Raw genomic sequence first — 24,395 nt, 5'->3', positions numbered from 1 at the left:
CAGGCGGGTGGTGTCTGGTAGTGTCCGTGGCTGCGCGCGCGCACGCACTGAGCTGGGGTTCTTGGACTCCCCCGGGACCAGGAGAGATTTTAACCATTTGCTGCAACAGGAAAGGAAACTGAGGCAATCGGCCTTAGAGAGACTCACTTCCGGGCTGCCATCTCGGAGTTGGTGCATGGCCTGTAATCCCAACTATTCAATAGGCTGAGATGTGAGGATCAGGGTTCCAAGCTAGGCCGGGGCAGGAAAGTCCCTGAGATGCTTATCTCTACTTAACCACCAAAAAACTGGAAGTGGTACTGTGGCTCAAGTGGTAGAACACCAGCCTGGAGCACAGAAGCTCAGGGACAGAGCCTGAGTTTAAGTTTAGAGCCTGGCCCTGAGTTTAAGCCCCAGGATCAGCAGCAAAAACACAAAGTTCCACTCTAAGAGACAAGTGACATTATGCTAAATGAAGCTGGTCTTTATTTCCAAAAGGATTCACACAGGCCATGTTTCCATCTTACTGGTTTCTGGCGAGGTTTCCCTTCTGGAAGCCATGGACAAAGCTTCTGGGATTTCTCCTGAGCTTAATGGAGACTGAGTTTTAGATGCAAGACAGGCAGACAGGCCTGGCCTTCTGGACGAGGATGTACATGGAGTAGGCAGGGATGGGCAGGATGGTCACAGTGATAAGGACCACCAGCAAGACATTGGCCCACGAGGGGTAAGACAGCAAGATCTCTTTTGACTGTGGAGAAAGAGGAGGAAGGTTTTAGGGTGCCAAGCTTCTATGAAGAGGGGCGCTGTGGAGGAGGGGTGGGAGCTGAGCTAGGGCTATGGGCAGGAGGTCAAGGATTGCCATGACTGGATCCTAGGGGCATGCGCAGGCGAGGAGGCCTGGCTCCCACTCCCTCCTTCGAGGGCTCACAGTGCTGGAGTTCCAGGCCAGGTAGGTGGGAGACTTCACCAAGAGATGAATCAGGGTGGTCACAAACAGGACGATCAGCACAAAGGGCGACACACAGCTCCACAGCCAACGATAAATAGGCGGGATGGAATAGCCTAACATGACAGTTAGGTCTGCCAGAAACCTACCAGGAAGGAAACTTTTGGGAGGCCCAAGCTGGCCCTGGCCTAGCCTTGGCAGGGAGGGGGAGAGGTGGAGGGGAGGGGAGCTCCAGTCTAGCCTAGGACAGGGCCCTTAATTCCTACACCGTTCTGTTTAGCACCACAAGCCAGTCATCTCACTTCAAATCTTTTTCTTTCCAGCTAATCTCTGCCCAACCCCCAGGATTTTTGTGGTTATTTTGTTGTTGTTTTTAACAATCTTGGCTTAGATGAGCATGGTAACACACACGTATAATCCCAGTCATTGGGATAAGGCAAGAGTGCAAATTGTAGGCCAGGTATTCCAGATGCTTTCTTTATCTTTTTCTTTCTTTTTTTTTTGGGGGGGGGTCCAGTTGTGGGGCCTGAGCTCTGGGCCTGGGCGCTGTCCCTCAGCTCTTCAGCTCAAGGCTAGCGCTCTACCACTTGCACCACAGCGCCACTTCCAGCTTTTTTCTTTTTTCTTACGTGGTGCTGAGGAATTGAACCCAGGGCCTCAGGCATGCAAGGCAAGCGCTCTACCACTGAGCCACCTTCCCAGCCCCTCCAGATGCTTTCTCAAATGCTAGTACATAAAAATTACCTGAGGAACTGGTTAAAATGCAGATACATTGGAGGCCTAGGGTGGAGTTTGCATGTTTACTATTTTTCCCCCTCTTTTCTTATCTTGCTTTCCTTCCTTCCTTCCAGGCAGAGTCTCATTATGTAACCCAGTTCATGGTTTATGATTCTCCTGCCTCGGTTTCTGATTTCCAGGATTACAGGTATGCACTACCACATCAGGCTAGAGATTCTGATTTTCAAGTACATTTCCAAATAGTGCATTTTGGGGGTAGTAAAGGATCCTGTGCTTCAGATGTTCTCACTACCTTGGTTCAAAGCAGGGCTCAAGAGCCTACTGGGCTAGCTAGGGGCCCTCACCTTTCTACTTCACAAGCATTGTCTCTGAAATCAATCCATGCCTCTCTCATTCCCTCCCTTCCTGGGATCTCCCTAAGCCTTGAGCTCTGAGATCTTGGGAACCAAGAATGAAGATGAGGAAAGCCACTCCAAGGGTGGCTGCAGGAGACCCCTGGGCATGGGGCATTACCTCCTGGCCCCATAGATCCAGGCTGTGGCCACATTCTCCAAAATGACAATGAAGAAGAGGGCCAGAGCTATCCAATAATCATCCAGCAGATTCAAGTAGTAGCTGCTGGAGGGCCATGTGAACATGAGGCTGCTCAGGAACATGGCCATACACACGCCCACTGCAGGAAAACGTCAAGGTTGGTTCGTGGTCAGAATTCAGGTTGGGCTGTAGGAAAATCCTGGGTGGGTTAAACTCAGTAAGGGTCATAGACTGGGGGTGGTATGTGTGTGGAGGGTGGTCATTGGGGAGAATACCTGTGAGCATATTCGTGTGTTTCCTCAGGGAGGAGAAGGTATCTTGGAGAGGCGTAATGATGCCCTGCATGAGACCTAGAATGGTGCTCAGCCCTACCGTGATCAGCAACAGGAACACAATAATGGCCCAGAAGTTGGAGCCAGCAAACACAGAGATGAGGTCCGTAAACGTCACGACGGCCACGCCCGGCCCCTCCATAACCTGTGAGTGAGGGCAGGCATGGCAAGGACCCTGAGCTCAGAATGAAGCCTAACTCAATTTCTGCTCCCCTCTCCTAAGAAACAGTCTATAGCATCATCCTTCCTGGACAGTGCCATCTTCCTCTGGCATTGAAGCAGGGGCATGTCCTCTGACAACACGTGGGCTGGGGTGAGTAGGTTCACATGCATAGCTACGTTTGGTGCTAAAGAGGCTGCAGTGACCTTATTTCAAATGGGGACCATCAACTGGGTATGGAGTGGCTACAATCCCAGCTTCTCAAGACGCTGAGATGTGAGGATCATGGTTTGAAGCCAGCCTGGGCAGGAAAGCCCATGAGACTCTTACCTCCAATGAACCACCCCTAAAGGTAGAAATGGAGCTGTGGCTCAAATGGTAGAGCATCGGCCTTGAGCACAAAGCTTAAGGGACAGTGCTAAGGCCCAGAGTTCAAGACCCAGTGCTGGCAAAAAGAAAAAAGACTACATAGCCCTTGGTCTCTACCAGGATTCTACCAAGTATTGCCTTCCAAATTCTACAGATATAATAAAGAGATGAAGTTTTTTTTTTGTTTTTTTGCCAGTTGTGGGGCTGAACTCTGGGCCTGGGTGCTGTCCCTCAGCTCTTCAGTTCAAGGCTAGCACTCTACCACTTGAGCCAAAGCTCCACTTGCGGCTTTTTCTGCATATGTGGTGCTGAAGAATCGAACCCAGGGCCTCATGCATGCAAGGCAAGCACTCTACCACTGAGCCACCTTCCCAGCCCAAGAGATGAAATTTTTGACAGATTGGGGGCTTTGGGAAATTTGAGTCCCCTTCTGCCAACTCTTACCTACCTTTTTCAATTCTGTCGTTCTGTTGCAAATAAACAAATACTGTAGGACCTCGTGTTTCACCTGTCTGGGCAAGCTGTTGATCCACTTTATATAGATGACATTTGGATCTTGGTAGAGACCCCCTGGGGGTTTGGCCTCATTGGGTAGTAAGCCATCGGCTACCATTCTCGTCACCTCATCAGCATTCCTGGGAACCAGAGTGGAATCATGTAAAACAGTTTTGGCCCTTTAACATCATCTCTCTTCCTTTTTCTTCCTGGCTAGCCTCTAGTAATCTGGTTGATGGAGGCAGTGCTGACCCCCTCCCCACCAGGTCTCCAAGGTCCTAGTGTACTCAGCTGGCTTCCTTCCTTCCTAGCTGCAAAGGAAACTATGGGAAACTGGACAGTTTCTACAGGGACACTGATGGCTTTATGACTCTTCTCTCCTGCTAGAACATCTCAGGCTAACACAACAGCCTGCCAGCTCCTTAGGCCTGCTGGCCTCGGAGAACATCTGTCCATACCCGGCTCTTCAGACAGCTTCTGCGATTAAGGTTCTTCCTCTCCCATCTCAGCATTGTTGGTGTGTGCTGTTCTCTTGGCTTAGCATTTTCCACCCATCCTCCACATGGCTAATTCTTAAAAGTCCTAATAGGAACTCAACTAGTTATTGCTATGGAAAGCTGCTGCAAAACAGACCTGTGATACTATCCAGTTTTTTGTTTCCAGTCTTGAGCTTGAACTCAGGGCCTGGGCACTGTCTCTGAGCCTCTCTGTGCTCAAGGCTCTACCACTTGAGCTCCAGCACTACCTCTGGCTTTTTCTGAGTAGTTTATTGGAGATAAAAGTCTCACAGACTTTCCTTCCCGGGCTGGCTTTGAACCTCCTCCTGAGTAACTAGGATGATAGGCATGAGCCATCAGTGCCCAGCAATTATACAATTGTGTGTGTGTGTGTGTGTACAGATATGTATCTGTGGGTATATATATATACACACATACATATATGCATATGTGTGTATGTATGTGTATTATAATTTATATATATATATATATGTATATAGATAAATATATAAATACTTGAGGTACCTTTTCTATTTAGAGGAAGGTATTCCCTAATTTTTCTATGCAGAACTCAGATAAGAACAGAAATCACACCTTTGAAAACCTCTGGATCTGAGGCTGTCCTACATGACAAAGCAAATCCTGAAAGAGGGCTAGACAGACTTGGCTGTTCCTCAGCTCTAAGATGCTCCACTCTGCAGACCTTTCTGACTAGGCCAGCATCCCTGCTGAATGGGGGTCTAGTTCTGTGGGCTATCTCTCCAACTTCCTTTATGATGGTCTCTAGGTGAAAGATTGGGCTCACCTTATGTAGCAGTTTTTGGTTTTCACTGTGGCCAAGTAGCCCATCATGGAAAACACAATGAGTGTGTCAAGCATTGAGGCGGCCAAGTTGAGAAAAGCCACAATGAACGCATCAGTGATACAGTCGTTGGACCGAGGGATGTACGAGCTGATTGCGGTGAAGCTGCCAAAGCCGGGACTCAGGGAAAAAAAGATCTGGTTCCCAACCCAGCGCCACATGTCGATTGAGTACAGGTATGTTACCTGTTGGAGGGTGGGGGTGAAGAAGTACCATGTAAATGAGGATGAAAAGGAAGCAGAGATGAAGACAAGGAGCCTGATGACCACATGGTCTCTGATGCCTCCATTTTGATTTAGAAATCAGAGGATGAAGGACACCTCACCTTGAAGGCCAACAAAGTCTGGAGGCCAAAAAATGCACCTTCCAGCAGTAGAGTCCGGATGAGGAGACAGAAAAGGATGAGGTAGGGAAAAAGTACTGAGACGTACAGCATCTGTTCAACAAAGGCAGAAGAAATTGGGGAGAACCAAAACAAAGGTTACTGGGAATCAACAGGTGCAACTGATACATGATACTGGAGACCTATAGGCATCAAAGTTAGGAGACTATTAAGGTTCTTAGAAGCCAGGCACCTGTGCCGCACACCTTTAACCTCAGCTACTTGGGAGGCTGAGATCTGAGGATCACAGTTCTAAGTCAGCTTGGGCTTCAAAGTCCTTGAGACTGTCCAGAACTGGAGCACTAGCCTGGAGCAGAAAAGTCAAGCCCCAAGACTGGCACAAAAACGAATCCCTAACTAACTAAAGGCTCTTAGCTGGAAGCTAGTTTATTGGGTGAGTAAAAGAGAGGGCAGCTCACCTTCCCAGTAGATCTGAGCCCTTTGATCATGGAGATACAAATCAATAACCAGGTGAAAAAGAGGCACCCACAGAGATGTAAAATTGGCCGTCCATTATTGAAGTAGATTTGGTCGGTGGCTTTCAGCATTTTCCGGTACCAGAAGTATATGGTGGGTGACGTCCTCTCACATTCAGGATCTGGGGTGAACTGGCCATGGAGAAACTGTACCACCAGGGGCCTTCCCCTCCTCTTCTCCACACAGCCCTTTCCTTCTCATCTCCCTGCCTAGCCCTCCCTCCCCTCAGTGATCCCTTCTTCCCTCCCCACCCCATTTCAGTACCTCCTACTTGCCCTTTTGTTTTTGTTTTGTTTTGTTTTGGGTTGGTCATGGGGCTTGAACTCAGAGCCTGGGCACTGTCCCTGAGCTTCTTTTGCTCAAGGCTAGTGCTCTACCACTTGAGCCACAGCACCACTTCTGGATTTTTCTCTGTCTGTGGTAGTGAGGAATCGAACCCAGGGCTTCATGCATGCTAGGCAAGCACTCCACTAAGCCACATTCCCAGCCCCTGTTTGCCCCTTTGTTCCCTTCTCTTCTCACCAACATTTCTGGAGTTGTTCAGAAAGGGACATTCTGTCCACGGAAGCGGGTTCTGGAAAGACTGAACCAAATAGAAAAAACTCCAGGCCAAGATCATGCTGTAGTATGTTGCCACGATGATGCATACCTAAGGACCATGTGGAATTCTGGAGGCAAGGGGAGACAGGTGGGCGAGCAGAAGGGACAGAATTGGATACCAAAGATGGGGAAATGAAGGGACACACATGGGAAGCATTGTCCTGTTTGAGGGACCTATTCTGGGACAAAGGTAGAGATGGGAGGAGGGGGTGAAGAGAAGGCTTGGGGGTAGACTAGGACTACTCACGATGAAGCTGGCATACCCCACACCACCGAACCAGGGGCTGATGGCTTTCCAGACACCAATGCTGCCCAGGCGCAGTCTCTGGCCAGCGGCCATCTCCAGGATGAGGAGCGGGATCCCGACCAGCAGCATCATGGCGATGTAGGTAAGGATGAAGCTGCCTGCAAAAGAGGATTGAGGAGGGGCTCTGAGAACTTCTTCAAAGGAAAACATGCTCACTAGGACCCCTAGTACTGGAACTTGCACACACCAACTCCCGAGTTCCTAATCTGTGGAAGATCTACCCACCTAGTTCATACCCCGACATACCTAGTTTGTGCCCCAGCCCCTGACTAAGCCTCTAGACTCTTCATCCTTGTGGATGTAAGAATTCCAACTATCCACCTTCCTCTCAGATCCTGGGTGTCCAGCTACCTGATTCCTGACCCAGATAGGTGCCCGAATCTTCTGTCCCTACAAATTCCAGAGTATCTATGATAGGCCTCTGGTTCCTCATCCCCTTCCACCACCATGAGCCACAAATTCTGGTAGTAGGCTTACCCCCTCCGTTGTGAAAACACAGGTAAGGAAAGCGCCAGATGGTACACAGCCCCACAGAGAAGCCCACCTGGGCCAGGAGGTACTCAGTTTTATTGGCCCAGGATGGTCGTTCAGTGACTTCTTCCTGCCGCTCATGGCTGGACGGGACTTTCAGTATATCTTCATAGTCATCATCACCCCATATGTATGAAGGCAGCATGTCTTCAGAGTACTCCTCCCTGCTGGACTCACTGGGAGGCAGCACAGGGACCAGGGCTTTGGGGGCCTCAAGAGCTTCGGGGGCCTCAAGGGCTTCAGGGGCCTCAAGGGTTTCGGGGGCCTCAAGGGTTTTGGGGGCCTTAAGGGCTTCGGGGACCACTAATAAGGGCTCGGACTGTGAAGAGACGGGGATTTCTGGCCTCACATCCTGGGACTCCATAGGTTCCCCAGCCCGCTCAGCCTCTGGAACAGGCTCCAGCTCGTAATCCAGCAGAGACAAGGAGTCATTCTGGGCTGACCTTTAAGGACATCAAGGGCTACTGGCTTTAAGTGTATGAGATGAAGAAAGACATGGCTAACCATACAGCACCCATGTCCTCCCCCACCCAGGGGTGCATAGCTAAGATCACACGATCCCCATTATAGAAAAAAAAAAAAAGCCAGGTGCCAGTGTCTCACATCTGTAATCCTAGCTACTCAGGAGACTGAGATTTGAGTATTGCAGTTCAAAGCCATCCCAGGCAAGGGAGACTCTTATGTACAATGAACCACCAGAACACCAGAAGTGGCTCTGTGGCTCAAGTGGGAGAGTGCTAGCCTTGAGCCGAAGAGCTCAGGGACAGTGCTCAGGCCCAGAGTTCAAGCCTCACGACCAACAACAACAACAAAGTTCAGGAACAGCACTCAGGCCCTGAGTTCAAGCCCCATGGTCAACAAAATAAAATACCATTAAAAAACTAAGTGCCAGCTGGGCACCGGGTAGCTCATGCCTCTAATCCTAGTTACTCAGGAGGCTGAGATTTGAGAATCATGGTTCAAAGCTAGCCACAGCAGAAAAATCTCCAATTAATTACCAGCAAACCAGAAGTGGTACTGTTGCTCAAGTGGCAGAGCGTTTGCCTTGAACTGAAGAGGTGAGGGACATGGCCCAGGCTCTGAATTCAAGCCCCACATATGGAAAAAAAGAAAAAAGAACAACAACTAAGTTCCAGCTGGTACTGTGGCTTAGTGGTAGAGTGCTTGCCTAGCATGCATGAAGTGCTGGGTTCCATTCCTCAGTACCACATAAACAGAAAAAGCCGGAAGTGGTGCTGTGGCTCAGGTAGTAGAGTGCTAGCCTTCAGCAAGAGAAGCTCCGAGACAGTGCCCAGGCCCTGAGTTCAAGCCTCAGGACTAGCAAAAACAAAAACACTAGCCACCTGCTGGATGCTCAGTAGCACCTGGCTGCCATATTGGAAGAGCAGCTATAGATCATCTCCACATGGAGTTCTACTGAAGATGTGTGGGACAGTTCAGAAACATACTCACATATTTGGATAACTGATTTACAACCCAGACGGCACTGTGGAGCTGTGGAGAAAGGACACTCCTGTCCATAAATGACTACTGCAGACATTTGAAAATCTACATAGAAATGAATGAACCTGACCTCCCCCAAATTCACATTTTAAAAAATCGACTCTGTTGATTGTAGTTCAGGTGAAAGACAAAACAATAAAATATTTTCACATTTATTTTAACATGAATTATGCATATTAATGGAGTTTCATGTGTCATTTTCATGCATGCACAGAGCACACACCTCTTTCCCTTATCCCCCCACAATCAAAATTATTTATTTATTTATTTATTGTTGGTCATGGGGCCTGAACTCTGGGTCTGGGTGCTGTCCCTCAGCTCTTCAGCTCAAAGCAAGCCCTCTACCACTGAGCCACCTTCCCAGCCCTTATTTTTTTTAATTTTTTTATTTTATTTTACTTTTTTTGCCAGTCCTGGGGCTTGAACTCTGGGCCTGGGCGCTGTCCCTTAGCTCTTCAGCTCAGGGCTAGCACTCTATCACTTGAGCCACAGTGCCACTTCTGTTTTTTTTTTCTGCTTATGTGGTGCTGAGGAATCGAACCCAGGGCCTTATATGTGCGAGGCAAGTACTCTACCACTGAGCCACCTTCCCAGCCCCACAATCAAAATTAAAATCCTGGGATTTGAACTCAGGGCCGTGGCTGCTGTCCCTGAGTTTTTTTTGGGGGGTGTGGTCGTGGGGCCTGAACTTTGGGCCTGGGCACTTTCTCTCAGCTCTTCAGCTCAAGGCTAGCACTCTACCCCTTGAGCCACAGCGCCATTTCTGGTTTTTTTCTTTTTGCTTATGTGGTGCTGAGGAATCGAACCCAGGGCCTCATGCATGCAAGGCAAGCGGTCTACCACTGAGCCAACTTCCCAGCCCCTGTCCCTGAGTTTTTGTGCTCAAGACTAAAGCTCTACCACTTGAGCCACAGCTCCATTTCCACTTTTTTGGTGGTTAATTGTAGATAAGAGTCTCATAGACTTTCCTGCACAGGCTGGCTTCAAACCCAGATCCTTAGATCTCAGCCTTCAGAGTAACTAGCATGAGCCACCAGAGCTAGGTTCAAAATTTTTATATGAATAACCTCAAAGAATGTATAACTTGGAGGTAGTCAGAAAATTTTTTTAAAGCATACAAAAGTCACTGATTATAAAAAGTGTAATATATTGGCCTAAATGAAAAATAGAAATCACTGCCAATCAAAAGTTATCATTAGGGCTGGGAAGGTGGCTCAGTGGTAGAGTGCTTGCCTTGCATGCATGAGGCCCTGTGTTTGATTCCTCAGCACCACATAAGCAGAAAAAGCCAGAAGTGACGCTGTGGCTCAAGTGGTAGAGTGCTAGCCTTGAGCTGAAGAGCTGAGGGACAGCGCCCAGGCCCAGAGCTCAGGTCCCATGACTGGCAAAAAAAAAAAAAAAAAAAAGTTATCATTAGCCATTATCATTAATGCTGATGGCTAGATCTCACGCCATTGTGAGAAATGAAAGGCCTACGAAAAGATGCCTTACCAAGAGACTTATTTAACAAAGAAGTTTCCAAAATAATAGGATGTTAGGAAATCCACTTGAAGGATCCCCAAGGCCATGCAAATGCACCTGAGAGAAATCGGCCTCCTTCAGCAATCTGGGACTTTCCCAGATAACTTTGCACTTAGGTGCCAAAGGATGAAAATTGGCTTCGAGGTGAGAAAAACCAAAAATAGTGGAAGGAAAAGGCATTAATAAGATCTACATCCGGCCCTCAGCAGTTTATCCTGTATGCCCCCTCTTTTCAATCCTGTTTCCCAAGTTCCATCCCCAAAGCTGGACCTGGGATTGCCGGGAGAATGATGAACACCTGAGTTTTCAACAGAAGAGAACCTGAATCCCCAGCTGTTTGAACGCGAGCAGGCCTCGGCCTTGTCTCTCCCATCCCCTTCTTACTGGACTCCAGAGCACGTCTTCAAGCAAACAGGTTAGTCGTTGAAGGAGGGAGAGGGCGGGGCTCAAGCGCACAGGAGCCAATGGGAGATGACACGGAAGTTCACACCCCTTCCAGCCCTCCTATCATCAGCTTCAGGAGCGGAGACCTCTGCCCACTCTCCAGGCCCACATTTGGGCCCCCCCCAGCTTCAGTGATTTTTTTTTTTTTCTTTCAGAAACTTTCTGTGGGCCCTAAGCAGTCAGGAAGGTCTTAGGGCCTTTGAGTATTTGAGAGAAAGCTGTTCTCGGGACCTCTGGCAAGTCCAGTCACCTCTCAGGACAGTGCCCATGCCGGCTCTGACCGCCGGGTCTCTATCTGGGCAGTGCCGCAGCTCTGCACAGAGCCGCTCCCACAAGTAATTACCCATTGGGCAGATTCATGGACCGCCTCCCTGGGCTGAAACCGGGCACCTAGGCATGGATGTCGCCCAGCTGTGCACGGCTGTACACATTCACCTTTGACTCACTGGGGCAAACTTATTTTTAGGCTCATGATAAGACTGCCATTCTCAGTAACAAAGCTCATTCACGTCTGTCGTCGGCGTTGACACCACCATCCTAAACGATTTGGCTCTGGAAGGAACGGAAACTCTGTGAGGGAAGACATGATACCTGGGACAGCTATGCAAAACAGAACAAAACGAAACCTCTCACTCAGTGCTTGGGGTTGCAACAGGCAGATTTATTGACCGACAGCATGACTCTGCTGGCCCCATTCCAGGAGGCCAGCGCAGCGGAAGCAGCAGGTTTGGTAGGGGAAAGCCAGTAGCATAGGAAGGGGATGGGAAAGACACAATGACAGTGACAAACAGAAATGACAGGGCCTAAGAAGATGGCTGCAAGCCAGGCCTCGTGGTTTTCCTCAAGCAAGCCCCCTACCTTGGGGGATGAAAGTGGTTTTGGATCCAGGGCCATCAACAGTTTCAAGCTGGCGAGTTGCCTGTTAAGTTTTTATTTATTTTAAAGAATATGTCATGATGTCAGGCCAAATGAAGTGAGGAAGTCAGACGATATAGGTTGATCATTGTTCTTTTATCGCCTGTAGAATTTCCTCCTCTGAGGACTTGTTATTGGACCTTTTCTGATCTCTTAGGGTTAGGGATTTGAAGGATGTTATAGAGCTGATCCGGCTCTTGGACTTGAAGGGAATCCTGTAGACCAGGCAGTATACAAAGTACACAGGAATGGGGAAGAGTAAAATGATAAGAGAAAAAACCACCAAGACCAGTCCCCATGGTGGGTACATGCGAAGGATCTGAGTTGACTGTGGAGAGATGGGAAAGGAGTTTAGAGTATATGAACGCTCTCAGGAGAAAAGGAAGAAATGGAGAGAGGAATGGTGTGAAGGGAACCAAGAATGAAATGACCTGGTCATTAAATCAAGAGGGGGCTGAAAGGTCTGTGAGCCCCAGGGCTTTAGGGGTGGGGAGGAAGGGAGGGAGGGAGGCTCACATTTTTTGAGTTCCAGGCCACATAGATGAGGGGCTTCATAGAGAGATGAATCAGGATGGCCACTAACAGGACTACCAGCACAACTGGATTCACAAAGCGCCACAGGCAAACAAACACGCGGGAGACAGGGTTGCTCCACAGGATTTTCAATTCCTCAATGAACCTGTGGACAGAGGGTGGGATGGGGGAAGGGAGGGCAAGGGAAGCCCAGTGGGAGGATTGAACCTGCAAGGGGTAAGGAGTCTAGTCTGGCCTCACCACTCTGTGGGAGCAGAAACAGCCCAACTTGAGCATCTTTCCAGTATTCTATCACACCTCTAATCCCCTGGCTTATTTCAAGTTTCATCTTCTCCTCCCTAGACAAATCTTCTGGGTCAAAACATATTTCATGCATCCCTTCTACTGTTCCAACATCTTCTGTGTGTCCCTTCCCACCATCCCCTGAATATGTGAAAGAGAATATCTGTGCTAAGGTCTCTTTTCTTTCTTTGTTGTTCCTGGGGTTTGAACCCAGCCCCGTAGGAGCTGCCACCTGAGCTATAGTCCCAGGCCTTTTGTTTACATTTTGTTTTGGTAAATGGGATCATATTATTCCCTACTCAAAACATGCCAATGCTTTCTCTCCTTCTGCCTAAAAAAGGCTTACAAAGTCCTCATGGTCTGGCCTCATCTCCTAACATTCTATTCCAGCACCTCTGACCTCCTTGCTTCTTCTAGGCTCTCCTATATAATTTTCATTCTTTTTTGGTCAATTTGGTTATTGGTTATCAACACACTAGAACACAAGCTACCTGAGGTCAGGGGTGATTCTTTTTTATCTCAACACAGTATTCCTGGTAGTTAAAATAGTGGCTGGCTTGTGTGAAGAACTCAAAAATAACGTTCTATAGAACATGAACAAAAGATTTCTGAGCCGGGTGCCAGTGGCTCATGCCTGTAATCCTAGCTATTCAGGAGGCTGAGATCTCAGGATCTCAGTTCAAAGCCTGGGCAGGAAAGTCCGTGAGACTCTTATCTCTAATAAACCACCAGAAAAACCAGAAGTGGTGCTGTGGCTCAAGTGGTAGAGAGCTTGCCTTGAGCTGAAGTGCTCAGGGACAGCGCCCAGGCCTAGTTTAAGCTCCATGACCACCACCACCAACAACAAAAAAACAAAAACAACAACAAAAAAAGATTTCTGAGAAGGCCCTGAACTTTAATGACAAAGCTGGGTGCTGGTGGGTCAAGCTATAATCCTAACTACTCAGGAGGCTGAGAACTGAGGATCATGGTTCAAAGCCAGCCCAGGCAGGAAAGTCTGTGAGACTCTTATCTCCGATTATCCACCAGAAAAGCAGAAGTGGCACTGAAGAGCTCAGGGACAGCGCCTAGGACCAGAGTTCAAGCCCCACAATCGACACAAAAAAAGTCATGGCAAGCACCAGGAAGGGGCAACCTTCTCACTAGCTCCAAGCTCTGTGGACACTGGGGCCTAGTCTGTCACCTCTTGGCCCCGTAGGCCCAGGCCACAGCAATGTTTTCACATAAGAGGATGAAGATAGCGGGGAAGATGGTGCAGTAGATATTCAGCAGTCTGATGAAGTAGGAGCCTGAAGGTCGAATGAAGAAGAGGCCACACAGGAACATGATCATAGATATGCCCACTGGAGGAGACATTAGGTCTGCACTGAGCTTCAAGCTCAGTGGTGACAAGGGTTGGGGTCGGGGTTAGGTGGTATCAGAGCCACTGGTGAGAGTACCTGTGAGCGGCCTGGATTGTTTCCTCAGAGAAGAGAAGGTGTCCTGGAGAGGAATAATGAGACCATGCATGAACCCCATGGTAGTGCTCAGTCCCCAACTCAGCATCATCAGGAACAGGAGGAGAGACCATAAGGTAGATCCAGGAAGGGTTGATGTGACTTCAACCAGTGTTGGGATCACAAAGTGTGTCCCCTCCTTAATCTGCAAGGAGAGAAAAGGCAGGAGTTCAACTGACTTCCAATTAAAATAAAACAAGGTCCTTTCACTGAGAAAATCAGATCTCCCCTACCGGGTGCCAATGGCTCACGCCTGTCATCCCATCTACTCAGGAGGTTGAGATCTGAGGATCTCCGTTCAAAAGTGAGCCTTGGCAGGAAAGTCTGTGAGACTCTTATCTCCAATTAACCACCAGAACACCGGAAATGGTGCTGTGGCTCAAGTGGTAGAGTGCTCACCTTGAGCTGAAGAGCTGAGGGACAGCGCCCAGACCGACAAAAAGAAAAAAAAAAAGAAAATCAGATCTCCAAGCTCAGCTTCTGATGCAGAAAACCAACCCACCACAATGAATATGTAGGAATAAAAAGGAGGATACTAAAATTAGGTGTGGTGGCTCACACCTGTGATCTTAGCTACTTGGGAGGCTAAGATTGGGAGGATCAAGATTTCAGGTCAGCCTGGGCAGAAAAGTCCAGGAGGTTCCATCTCAACAGAAGCAGCTGGGCATATTGGCACACATCTATTGTGTTAGCTACCAGGTACGGTGGAAAGCAAAAGAAAGAGGAGGAGGAGGATCACAATTACAGAGTCAGGCAGGAAGTAAGATCTTATCTCAAAAATAACCAATGGAAAAATTGAGCTAGAAGCAAGGCTCAGTGACAGAGCATCAAGCTACTCAAAGTCACACAACCACACAAATGAGGCTATTAAAAAAAAATTCACCTAGCATTATCCTCGAAAGGGCATTTATGAGCTCGATTCCTTCTACGGGGGCTGCAGGTCATCCTGGTTCTCTGGGACTTTCTCCCTGGTGTGCCCTCAGCTGTTGTTTACTGACCTTTAAAAACTGATTGCTTTTGCTGCATTCAGGCACCTTGCTGCGGACCAGCATCTGAAGGCTCTCAGGAAGTGCTTCAAGCCAGGTGCTATAGATGAAAGTGGGGTCCTCTCCCATGTCAGCAGGGGGCTGGGCCTCAGGAGGGAGGTTTCCTTGGATGATCATCTTTATGATGGACTCAGTATTCCTGAGGATAAGGAGGTGAATCAGACAGAATCATGTGGCTCCCAGGAGATGTCCTCCCTTTTCTTCTGTTTTCCAGACAAGTGGCTGACATGAAACCTACAATGCTATGAAGATTGTGTGGTCTCTTGTTCACTGCTCCCCTCCCTCCCTTTCTTTTTTCTTCTGGGCTTCACTGTGTAGCACAGACTGACCTCAAACTCATGATCCTCCTGCCTCAGTGTCCCTAATGCTGGAATGACAGGTGTGTATGCCCTCTCACACTGCCCGCTTCTTTTCTAACACCAGTGGGTAAAAGTGAACTTTAAGTCTCATATTCCAGGATTCTGGAAGTATGGTTTACTTAGACTAGAATATATGTAATGTCCCCAAGGAGCTGTTCTATGTGAAAGAAATTGCTTCTTTGACTTGATATGAACCTTGCTGACTGCTTTAGCCTCATCTCCCACCACAAACTAGGACATGTTCTGTGCTTTGCCCAGGTTTAGCTATCAGGCCAGGCCCTGTCATGTCCAGTTGCAACCCTGGCCCATCACCAGTGGCTAATTTGCACAAGTCTTTAAAAATCTAGCTCATTGTTCTGAGAACCGAAACAGACAGCTTGCCAAACTCTACTGATAAGAATAAAGTGCAGCCGGGTGCCAGTGGCTCATGCCTGTCATCCTAGCTACTCAGGAGACTGAGATCTGAGGATCATGGTTCAAAGCCAGCCCAAGTAGGAAGGTCATGAGTCTCTTATCTCCAATAAGCCACTAGAAAACCAGAAGTGGCACTGTGGCGCAAGCAGTAGAGTGCTCGCCTTGAGCTGAAGAGCTGAGGGACAGCGCCCAAGCCCAGAACTCAAGCCTCACAACCGACCAAAAAAAAAAGAATAAAGTGCATGCTTGGGAGGGGGGAAGTATAGCTAGATCACGTCTTAGAAAACAAACATTACCTGGGGGCCAGTGGCTCATACCTGTAATCCTAGCTACTCTGGAGGCTAAGATCTGAGGTTTGTGGTTCAAAGCCAGCCCAGGCAGGAAAGTCTGTGAGACTCCAATAAACCACCAGAAAACCAGAAGTGATACTATGGCTCAAAGTGGTAGAGAGCTAGCCTTGAGTGAAAGCAGCTCAGGGACAGTGCCCAGGTACTGAGTTCAAGCCCCACAACCAAAAAAACAAAATAAACACCATTATATGGGCTGGTCAGTAATCTAATGTCAGTTAGACAGCTAGACTACTGTCATTGGAAATAAATGAAAATTAAGCCAACCAACAGTAGAGAGTGATATTTCTGAGTACCATTTTATAATTTTGTTTTTTGAAAGCCAACTGTTTCCAAACAAAAATGTGAGGAAATCTTAAAATGTTATACAAACGAAACAACTAGCCGGGTGCCAGTGGCTCATGCCTGTAATCCTAGCTATTCAGGAGGCTGAGATCTGAAGATTGCAATTCAAAGCCAGCCCGGGCAGGAAAGTCCATGAGACTCTTATCTCCAATAAACCACTAGAAAACCAGAAGTGGCACTGTGGCTCAAGCGGTAGAGCTCTCCTCTTGAGCTGAAGAGTGCAGGGACAGCGCCCAAGCCCAGAGTTCAAGCCCCACGACCGACCAAAAAAACCCCCCAAAAAACAAAACAACTGAATCCAGCTTTCAAGTGAATAACAAAACTACATTGAATGTGGGGGTAAAGGGACTACTAAACAGAGATTTTTTTTTCTAGGGATTGCAATCAGGGCCTTCCGCTTGCTAGGATTTTTCTGCCTTGGTTATTTTGGAAATAAGGTCTCACTTTAAAGCTCCCTGGAGGTGGGACCGTCGACCAAGAAGCTGGCCTTACCTCTCACTGCAGCGATGTGTGACGGATGTTGCCCAGAAGCCCAGGATAGCAAAAAGGCAAGGTGTAATAAGCGACAATATGACTGTCTTGGCCAGAGCCAAGAGAAAGGCATCACTGAGACAGTTGTTGGAGCGAGGCATGTGCGAAGCTAAGGAGATAACGGGGCCAAATCCTAGGCCCAGATCAAACAAAACTTGGCACCCTGCTACGGACCATGTAGTGAAGCTGTACATAGTTGATGTCTAAAAGGAAGAAGACAAATATGGGAGGGATGCAGAGATAGGCAATTATAACAGCCTGCTGGGGAGAGGTGGGAGGGAGGCACAGGTGATAATGGGGATTGAGGAAGATATGCATCACCTTGATTTTCAGCAAATACTGAAGGCCATACATTGCCCCGTCCAGCATGAGACTCCGGATGAGTAAACAGAATATGATGAAACAGGAAAGCGGCACTAAGATATACATTACCTGGATTGAGAGGGAGGCTAATATCAACAACCATGTGCCAGGAGGAACCAACCAATGGTAAGCAAGGACCAAAAATTCTGAGTTGGAAGTTAATAGGAGTTAGACTTGTGGAAGAAAAACCTTGAAGATCAACATGTAACAAAATGAGGAATAGGAGAAAGCATCTGAAACTGCCAAGAAATCAAAAAAATTGGTTCACCTTCCCAGTGGACTTTAGCCCGTTGATCATGAAAGCACAAACAAGACACCAGGCCAGAAAGTAAGGCATACTCAGACTCAAGGCTGGGGGCCCACCATCTTCAATTGTGTTTGAGGCCTTTAAGATCTTCCGGTACCAGTAGTACATGGAGGGAGATGTCCGTGCACACTCGGGATCTGGGGGACAGTGGCTTTAGAGATGACAGGCTAACCACTCCCTCCTTTTTTGTCTCTTATTTCTTTCCCTTCTGTCTCCTCCCATTAATTTTTCTTTTCTTTTCTTTCTTTTTTTTTTTTTTGGTTGTTGTTGGTCTGGGGCTTAACTCTGGGCCTGGGTGCTGTCCCTCAGCTCTTCAGCTCAAGGAAAGCACACTACCACTTGAGCCACAGCACCACTTTCAGTTTTCTGGTGGTTAATTGGAGATAAGAGAGAGTCTTGTGGACTTTCTCACCCAGGCTGGCTTTGAACCTCAATCCTCAGAACTCAACCTCCTGAGTAGCTAGGATTACAATCGTGAGCCACCAACAACCAACTGGTGTTTTTTTTTTTTTAAACTGTGTGTGTGTGTGTGTGTGTGTGTGTGTGTGTGTGTGTGTGTGTGTGTGTGTGTGTGTATGTATATATATACATATAAATATATATAATATTTTTTGTCTTTCTTCTTTGGTACTGAGTATTGAACCCAGGACGTTGCACTTGCTAGGCAAGTGCTTTGCCATTGAGCTACATCCCAGCCCTCCCCTTGATTTTTCTATCTTTATCTTCCTTGTCCCCTGTTGCTCCTTTCTTCTCTTCCAAATTTCCTTCCACATTTCCATTTCCCCTTCTCTTCCTCTGCAATTTCCTCCTCACCAAAGACAGTGGAATTCTTCAGTAAAGGACATTTCTGCCATGGAACATGGGCCTGGAAGGAATGACTCACATAGAAGAGGATCCAGGAATTGATCACATTCACGTAAGTGCTGATGGCGAAGCATACCTAAGGACGGGGGAGAGGGGGTTGTGGACTAAGAGTAACAGATAGGAAAAGGAGGAGATTTAGTAGAGAGAGGATCAAGGGACTGAGGAACTTGATCCATGGGAGTGGGGTCATAGGGTCTATTCCAGAATGAGAGCTGAGACAAGAGGGAGTGGGAAAGTAGGCCTGGGCTTCTTACCAGAAAGGCGGTATACCCCACACCACCAGTCCAGGGGCCAATGATCTTCCATAAATCTAGGCTATCCTGATTCATTTGCTGACCAACTGCCATCTCCAGGAAGAGAAGTGGGATCCCAACCAAGAACAGCATGATGATGTAGATAATGAAGAAGCTGCCTGTGGAAAGAATTCAGGAGGGGTTCTGAGAATCATCTGGCCTTTTAAGTGTCTAGACTTCTTCACCAAGCCAGGAAGGCAGGTTTCCACCAACTGTCACCTCTCTCAAGGTCATCTGTTTTCACAGCCCTCAGTCTCCCCTCCTAGACTCTAATTTCTGAAAGATCCAGATAACTAGTTCTCACTCACACCCTTGAATAGGCCTCCAGTCCTATTATCCTCAGGAACAGATACCTGCAACTCTACCCCTCCGCTGACCCTGGGTGTTCAGGCACCTTGCTCCTATCATGCTCAGAGTACCAAATCTCTAGAATCAGTATATTTCACAGATGTTACTTTGAAGCCTGGATGGGCCTCTGTCCTGCTAGCCTCCCATGGATCCACGCTTCCTAGTCCCCTGACTTACAGCCTCCTGAGTGAAGGCACAAGAAGATAAAGCGCCAGAAATTGACTGGCCTCAGAGAGTAGCCCAGCTGGGCCAGGATGTATTCAGCTTTGCTGGACCACAGAGGACGGCTAAGGAAGACATCATTTTGTTTATTACTTGTTACTTCTTCCTCCTTGAAGGGTTTGTGTTTTGGGACGGAGGCAGCTGTCGCCTCTGGAAGACTTCGCTTGGGTTGGTTGGCCCTGGCTTGAGCCTCAAAAGCCTGGGTCTCCCAGGCCTGAGCCTTTGCAGCCCGGGTCTCTGAAAGCTGAGTCTCTGAAACCCAGGAGCCTAAACTCTTGTCTTTCAAAATCCCAAGAATTCTATAAGAATGTTTTGAATCTGCCGATAAGGTTTCTTCCATCAAATAATCTGAATCCTGAGACTCTCGCCTCATTTCAAACAGATTCTGTAGATCAGTTTCCGCTTCTACAAGTGAATACTCATCCTCCTGAGCAGACCTAAAGAAAATTAGAAGGTGCAGATTTTAGAGTTATAGATTTACTGAGTTTCAAAATAACAATTCTAAACGACTTTTTAAATTATGTATGCTGGTCCTAGGGCTTGAACTTACAGCCAAGATGTTGTCCCTGAGCTTTTTTGCTCAAGGCTAGTGCCTCTACCATTTCAGCCACAGCTCCACTTCTGACATTTTGATGATTAATTGGAGATAAGAGTCTCCTGGACTTCCCTGCCCAAACTGGCTTCAAACTGTGATCTTCAGATCTCAGCCTCCTAAGTAGCTAGGATTACAGTTATTTTTACCCTTCTACTAACTGATACCACACAAACACAGACACAGACACAGACAGACAGACAGACAGACAGACAGACACACACACACACACACACACACACACACACACACACACACACACACACACACTACACACTCATCTTTTACATGACTTTGACTTCTTAGAAATATTTAATGTAAGGCTATGCACTGGTGGCTCATACATGTAATCCTAGCTACTGTGGAGGCTGAGATCTGAGAGTCACAGTTTGAAGCCAGCCAGGAAAATCTCAAATTAACCATCAGAAAACTAGAGGTGGGGCTGTGGCTTAACGTGGGAGAGGGCTCACTTTGAGCAAAAAGAGCTCAGGGACAGCGCTCAGGCCCTGAGTTCAAGCCTCACAACCGACAAAAATAAATAAAAAGTAAAAATTAATGCAAAGGACAGAGGAAATATTTAATGCAAGAATCATGCTCAAAGAATTTCTGAGGACAGGGCTGGGAAGGTGGTGGCTCAGTGGTAGAGCGCTTGCCTTGCATGCATGAGGCCCTGGGTTCGATTCCTCAGCACCACATAAGCAAAAAGAAAAAAGCCAGAAGTGGCGCTGCGGCTCAAGTGGTAGAGCACTAGCCTTGAGCTGAAGAGCTGAGGGACAGTGCCCAGGCCCAGAGTTCAGGCCCCGCAACCGGACCCCCCCCCCAAAAAAAAAGAATTTCTGAGGACACTGAGATACACTCCCTATAGAAGGAGATAGTATTTTTAGTGGATTTGTTGTTGTTGTTGTTGTTGTAGGGCTTGAACTCTGGGCCTGGGCACTGTCCCTCAGCTCTTCAGCTCAAGGCTCGTGCTCTACCACTTGAGCCACAGTGCCACTTCTGACTTTTTCTGTTTATGTTGTGCTTAGGAATCAAACCCAAGGTCTCATGCATGCAAGGCAAGTACTGTACCACTGAGCCACCTTGGAATTTTAAGAAAGTTGTTTTGCCTCACTGAGCTTTGTCTTCTGTAAAGCATTGAGGTCTTCCCTCAGGTATTGTGTTATCAGACATTCCTTCCCTGCCTCTGTGTTTCAAACAGTAGCTACCTGCCACCACTCTCTCCTCCAACTTCCACTTTTCTCTCTCATCTCCTGATGTTACTATCTACTGACTGGCCATCTCTCCATTGTTATCTCTGCTTCCCACTCTACCCCCAGTCAGAGGAGATGGTACTGCACCTCATATCTGGGGCCACACTCCCCTCTGCTTGCTTTGTTCTCTCCACTCTGACCTTTTATTGGTTCTTCAAATATGCACCGAGAAAATGGGCAAGGAGTGTGCTGAAAAAGAAAAGAACAAAAATTGTGCTGTGGAAGAAAGGAAGAGTCAAAGGGAACTGGAGATTTTTTTTTCTTCCTGGAAGGAGCATGCTATACAAAAGCCGAGAGTTCAGGTGTGCCGCAACACAGCCCTGACACATGGCTCACTGGAAAATGAGCCGGGAGCCACAGTTTCTGAAGAACTCAGCAGCTCAGGACAGTGCTTATAATTTTACTGATAGGTATAAACATAAGCCTAAGGGGCTGGAAAGGTGGCTCAGTGGTAAAGTGCTTGCTTTGCATGCTTGAAGCCCTAGGTTCGATTCCTCAGCACCACATAAGCAGAAAAAGCCAGGAGTGGGGCTGAGGCTCAAATGGTAGAGGGCTAGTCTACAGTTAAAGAGCTGAGGGACAGTGCCCAGGTCCAGAGTTCAGGCCCCACGACCAACAAAAAAACAAACAAACAAACAAAAAAAAGATAAACCTAAGATATAAATCTCCATCTCTGCTTCTACCTCCACTATATTAAAATATGCCATGAAAGAAAAGGCTGACAGGAAAGCCCATCAAGATACAGAAAAGTTGCCAGGCGCTGTTGGCTCACACCTATAATCGTAGCTTCTTAGGAGGCTGAGATCTGAGGATCTCGGTTCAAAGCCAGCCCGGGCAGGAAAGTCCAGTGAGACTCTTATTTCCAATAAACCACTAGAAAACCAGAAGTGGTACTGTGGCTCAAGCGGTAGAGTGCTCACCTTGAGCTGAACAGCACAGGGACAGCACCCAAGCCCAGAGTTCAAGCCCCACAACTGACCAAAAAAATAAATAAATAAAGATACAGAAAAGTAAAGGAAGGTTGGCATGCTTATAACTTCTCTATTTTTACACAATTTTGCAAATTGTATACACCAAATAGTGTATTATTTTAATAATCAAGAAAAATACAAGCTGAGCATGGTGGCAAATGCCTGTAATCTCAGCACTTGGGAAGCTAAAGGCAAGGGAATTAATGTTACATAGCAAGACCCCCAACATCTACACATATTCTATTCTATGTGTGTGGGTGTGACACACAAATCAAGTTGAAGTAGGACTCATCAACTAAGTTAGAATGCATGAGTTAGGTCTAGTGATGTAGTTCAGTGGTAGGGTGCCTGCCTAGCATGCTCAAGGCCCCATCTCAACACTGCCAATACATACATAACAACTAATGGATATGAAAATCTGGTCCTGCCGGGCACCAGTAGCTCACGCCTGTAATCCTAACTACTCAGGAGGCTGAGATCTGAGGATAATGGTTCAAAGCCAGCCCAGGCAGAAAAGTCTGTGAGACTCTTATCTCCAATAAACCACTAGAAAACCAGAAGTGGCACTGTGGTTCAAGCGGTAGAGTACATGCCTTGAGCTGAAGAGCACAGGGACAGCGCCCAAGCCCAGACTTCAAGCCCCACAACCGACAAAAAAAAAAAAGAAAAAAGAAAAAAGAAAAACTGGTCCTTTCAGCAGTTGATGTGTAACAAAATGCAAAACAAATACATAAAAACAAGAGCTCTGATAAAGAAAAACAAAAGCAAAAAGCTCAAAGTCATGCTGAAACAGGCTCCAGTGCTCACGCCTGTCATCCTACCTACTCACGTGGCTAAGATCTGAGGACTGCAATTCAGTCTCATGCAGGAAGGTGCATGAGACTCTTATCTCTAATCAGCAATAAGCTGAAAGTGGTGGTATGGCTCAAATTGTAGAGCACCAGCCTTGAGAAAAATATGCTAAGAGACAGCACCCAGGCCCTGAGTTCAAGCCTCAGTACTTGCACAAAAAGAAAACAAAATTTGTGTTGTAGGACTGGAGACTATTCAAGTAGTAAGTAGAGCACCTGTCCAGCATGCACCATGCCTTGAATTCAAACCCAGTGCTGCCAAAATAAAATAAAAAATAAAGAACAAATAGGTAAATCATGTTATTAATATCTGGTTCTATTCTACTAAAAAACTAATGAAGAGGAAGAAGAGATGGAGGAGGTAAGAAAAAGGAGGAGGAGGAGAAGGAGGAATAGAAGAGGTAGAAGAAGGAAGGAAGGAAAAGAAGAAAGAAAAGTGACAGTAAACACTAGGTTTGCCTTTCTTTAACATAGTCAAGAACTGGGTCAACTTGACCATTCAGTGACAGAACTGACTTTTGATATCCTTGGAGTCCCTGGATATCAACCCCTCCCCTAGGCCCATGGCATCTGGGGAATGCTGGGAGCCCCCTCCCCCCCAAAGAAAACAAAAGCCTGTTCCCCTCACTTTATAAACTACATCCCTGGAACCAGAACCTTCGAAAGGAGGGCAGGAGTTGGTCTTCCTCCTAAAGCAGGAAGTGATGCTACCCCACCAGGAGGGGAGGGGCCTCAATCGCCACCAGAGGCTTTCCCCAAAGGCCGGGTGGCCATCGATCCTGGGAGATAGATTTCTAGATGCTTCGAGAACACCTCAGCAACCTCCCTCCCCCGGTCTTGCCGCCTATTACCCGCCAGGGAACCCATTGCGCCTGGGCCTCCAGAATGGCGGCCGGCCTCCCCTACAAACATCTCCCAACATTTCAGGCCAATTTGCCTTCACCTGACTTTAAAATGCCTGCCAGGCTCTTGAGTTCCGCCACTCAGGAGAAAACCTGGATGAAGAAGCTTCCGCGAATACTTAACAACCTCCTCCAGCCTCGTCAGATCCGCTAGAGCGACGGGCTCCTCGCGGACCCACGCGGCCTTTCCCGCCATTTTCCTGCGCATGCGCTGCTGACGTAGTGAACGTTTGGCGGCTCTACATCCGCCCCCTCTTCCATTCTCGCTGGGCGCATGCGCACATCCTCTGACTGGGCATGTCTTCTTTTGGACCAGGTAACCCCAATTCATTTCTTCTCCTGTTGCCATCCAATACCTTGTCTGACCTGAATGAGAGTATGGTTTATTGGTGGGGTGCTGCTCAACGAGTGCAAAGGCCCTGAGTTCAAACACCAGTAGTAGCCAAAAAAAAAAAGGGGGGGGGGGAACGGAAGGGACACCAA

The 24,395-nt window shown here is 47.6% G+C and overlaps 2 protein-coding genes across 12 annotated transcripts; both read right to left on the bottom strand.

Moving 5' to 3' along the window:
* Positions 1-12: 12 nt before the first annotated feature.
* On the bottom strand, positions 13-10,714 carry LOC138812803 (orphan sodium- and chloride-dependent neurotransmitter transporter NTT5-like). Of its 9 annotated transcripts, XR_011367640.1 has the most exons (14): positions 10,535-10,617; positions 8,665-8,706; positions 7,159-7,655; positions 6,622-6,779; positions 6,301-6,442; positions 5,717-5,895; positions 5,241-5,351; positions 4,859-5,100; positions 3,510-3,696; positions 2,476-2,677; positions 2,180-2,339; positions 911-1,073; positions 507-730; positions 13-100 (listed from the first exon to the last, which is right to left on the bottom strand). XR_011367640.1 is itself a non-coding variant. In XM_070000993.1 (13 exons), coding segments are annotated over exons 2-13 (2,187 nt in total). In that variant the 5' UTR covers positions 8,667-8,706; positions 10,621-10,714; the 3' UTR covers positions 438-586. The 9 variants fall into 9 exon arrangements, 8 of the variants coding, with proteins under 8 accessions (XP_069857094.1, XP_069857093.1, XP_069857096.1 ...); XM_070000993.1 differs by lacking the exons at positions 13-100; positions 10,535-10,617 and adding an exon at positions 10,621-10,714 and having other exon boundaries at positions 438-730; XM_070000992.1 differs by lacking the exon at positions 13-100 and having other exon boundaries at positions 438-730.
* Positions 10,715-11,328: 614 nt separating this feature from the next.
* On the bottom strand, positions 11,329-24,058 carry Slc6a16 (solute carrier family 6 member 16). 3 transcript variants are annotated; one of them, XM_070000494.1, is made up of 13 exons: positions 23,954-24,058; positions 21,276-21,377; positions 19,302-19,783; positions 18,738-18,895; positions 18,433-18,559; positions 17,581-17,756; positions 17,271-17,381; positions 16,911-17,152; positions 14,906-15,092; positions 13,851-14,052; positions 13,595-13,754; positions 12,112-12,274; positions 11,329-11,923 (listed from the first exon to the last, which is right to left on the bottom strand). In XM_070000494.1, the coding sequence occupies exons 2-13, from the start codon at positions 21,278-21,280 to the stop codon at positions 11,681-11,683; spliced, it is 2,256 nt and encodes a 751-aa protein (XP_069856595.1). In that variant the 5' UTR covers positions 21,281-21,377; positions 23,954-24,058; the 3' UTR covers positions 11,329-11,680. The 3 variants fall into 3 exon arrangements, with proteins under 3 accessions (XP_069856595.1, XP_069856597.1, XP_069856596.1); XM_070000496.1 differs by having other exon boundaries at positions 11,329-11,810; XM_070000495.1 differs by having other exon boundaries at positions 19,440-19,783.
* Between the last annotated feature and the right edge of the window lie 337 nt (positions 24,059-24,395).

This window comes from Dipodomys merriami, unplaced genomic scaffold, assembly GCF_024711535.1.
Source record: "Dipodomys merriami isolate MVZ:Mamm:240054 unplaced genomic scaffold, mDipMer1.0.p SCAF_57, whole genome shotgun sequence".
Classification (NCBI taxonomy): Eukaryota; Metazoa; Chordata; class Mammalia; order Rodentia; family Heteromyidae; genus Dipodomys; species Dipodomys merriami.
This window is presented reverse-complemented; position numbering and strand designations above follow the sequence as displayed.

Bases quoted from the DNA above. Each gene is read 5' to 3' on its own strand.
- LOC138812803 (XM_070000993.1), bottom strand. The intron at 6,443-6,621 runs GTGAGTAGTCCT...CCTTGCCTCCAG, and splicing joins TGGGGTATGCCAGCTTCATC to AATTCCACATGGTCCTTAGG. The intron at 731-910 runs GTGAGCCCTCGA...CTTTCTCCACAG, and splicing joins TGGCCTGGAACTCCAGCACT to TCAAAAGAGATCTTGCTGTC.
- Slc6a16 (XM_070000494.1), bottom strand. The intron at 18,560-18,737 runs GTAAGAAGCCCA...CCCCGTCCTTAG, and splicing joins TGGGGTATACCGCCTTTCTG to GTATGCTTCGCCATCAGCAC. The intron at 17,382-17,580 runs GTGAACCAATTT...CTCTCAATCCAG, and splicing joins GGCTAAAGTCCACTGGGAAG to GTAATGTATATCTTAGTGCC.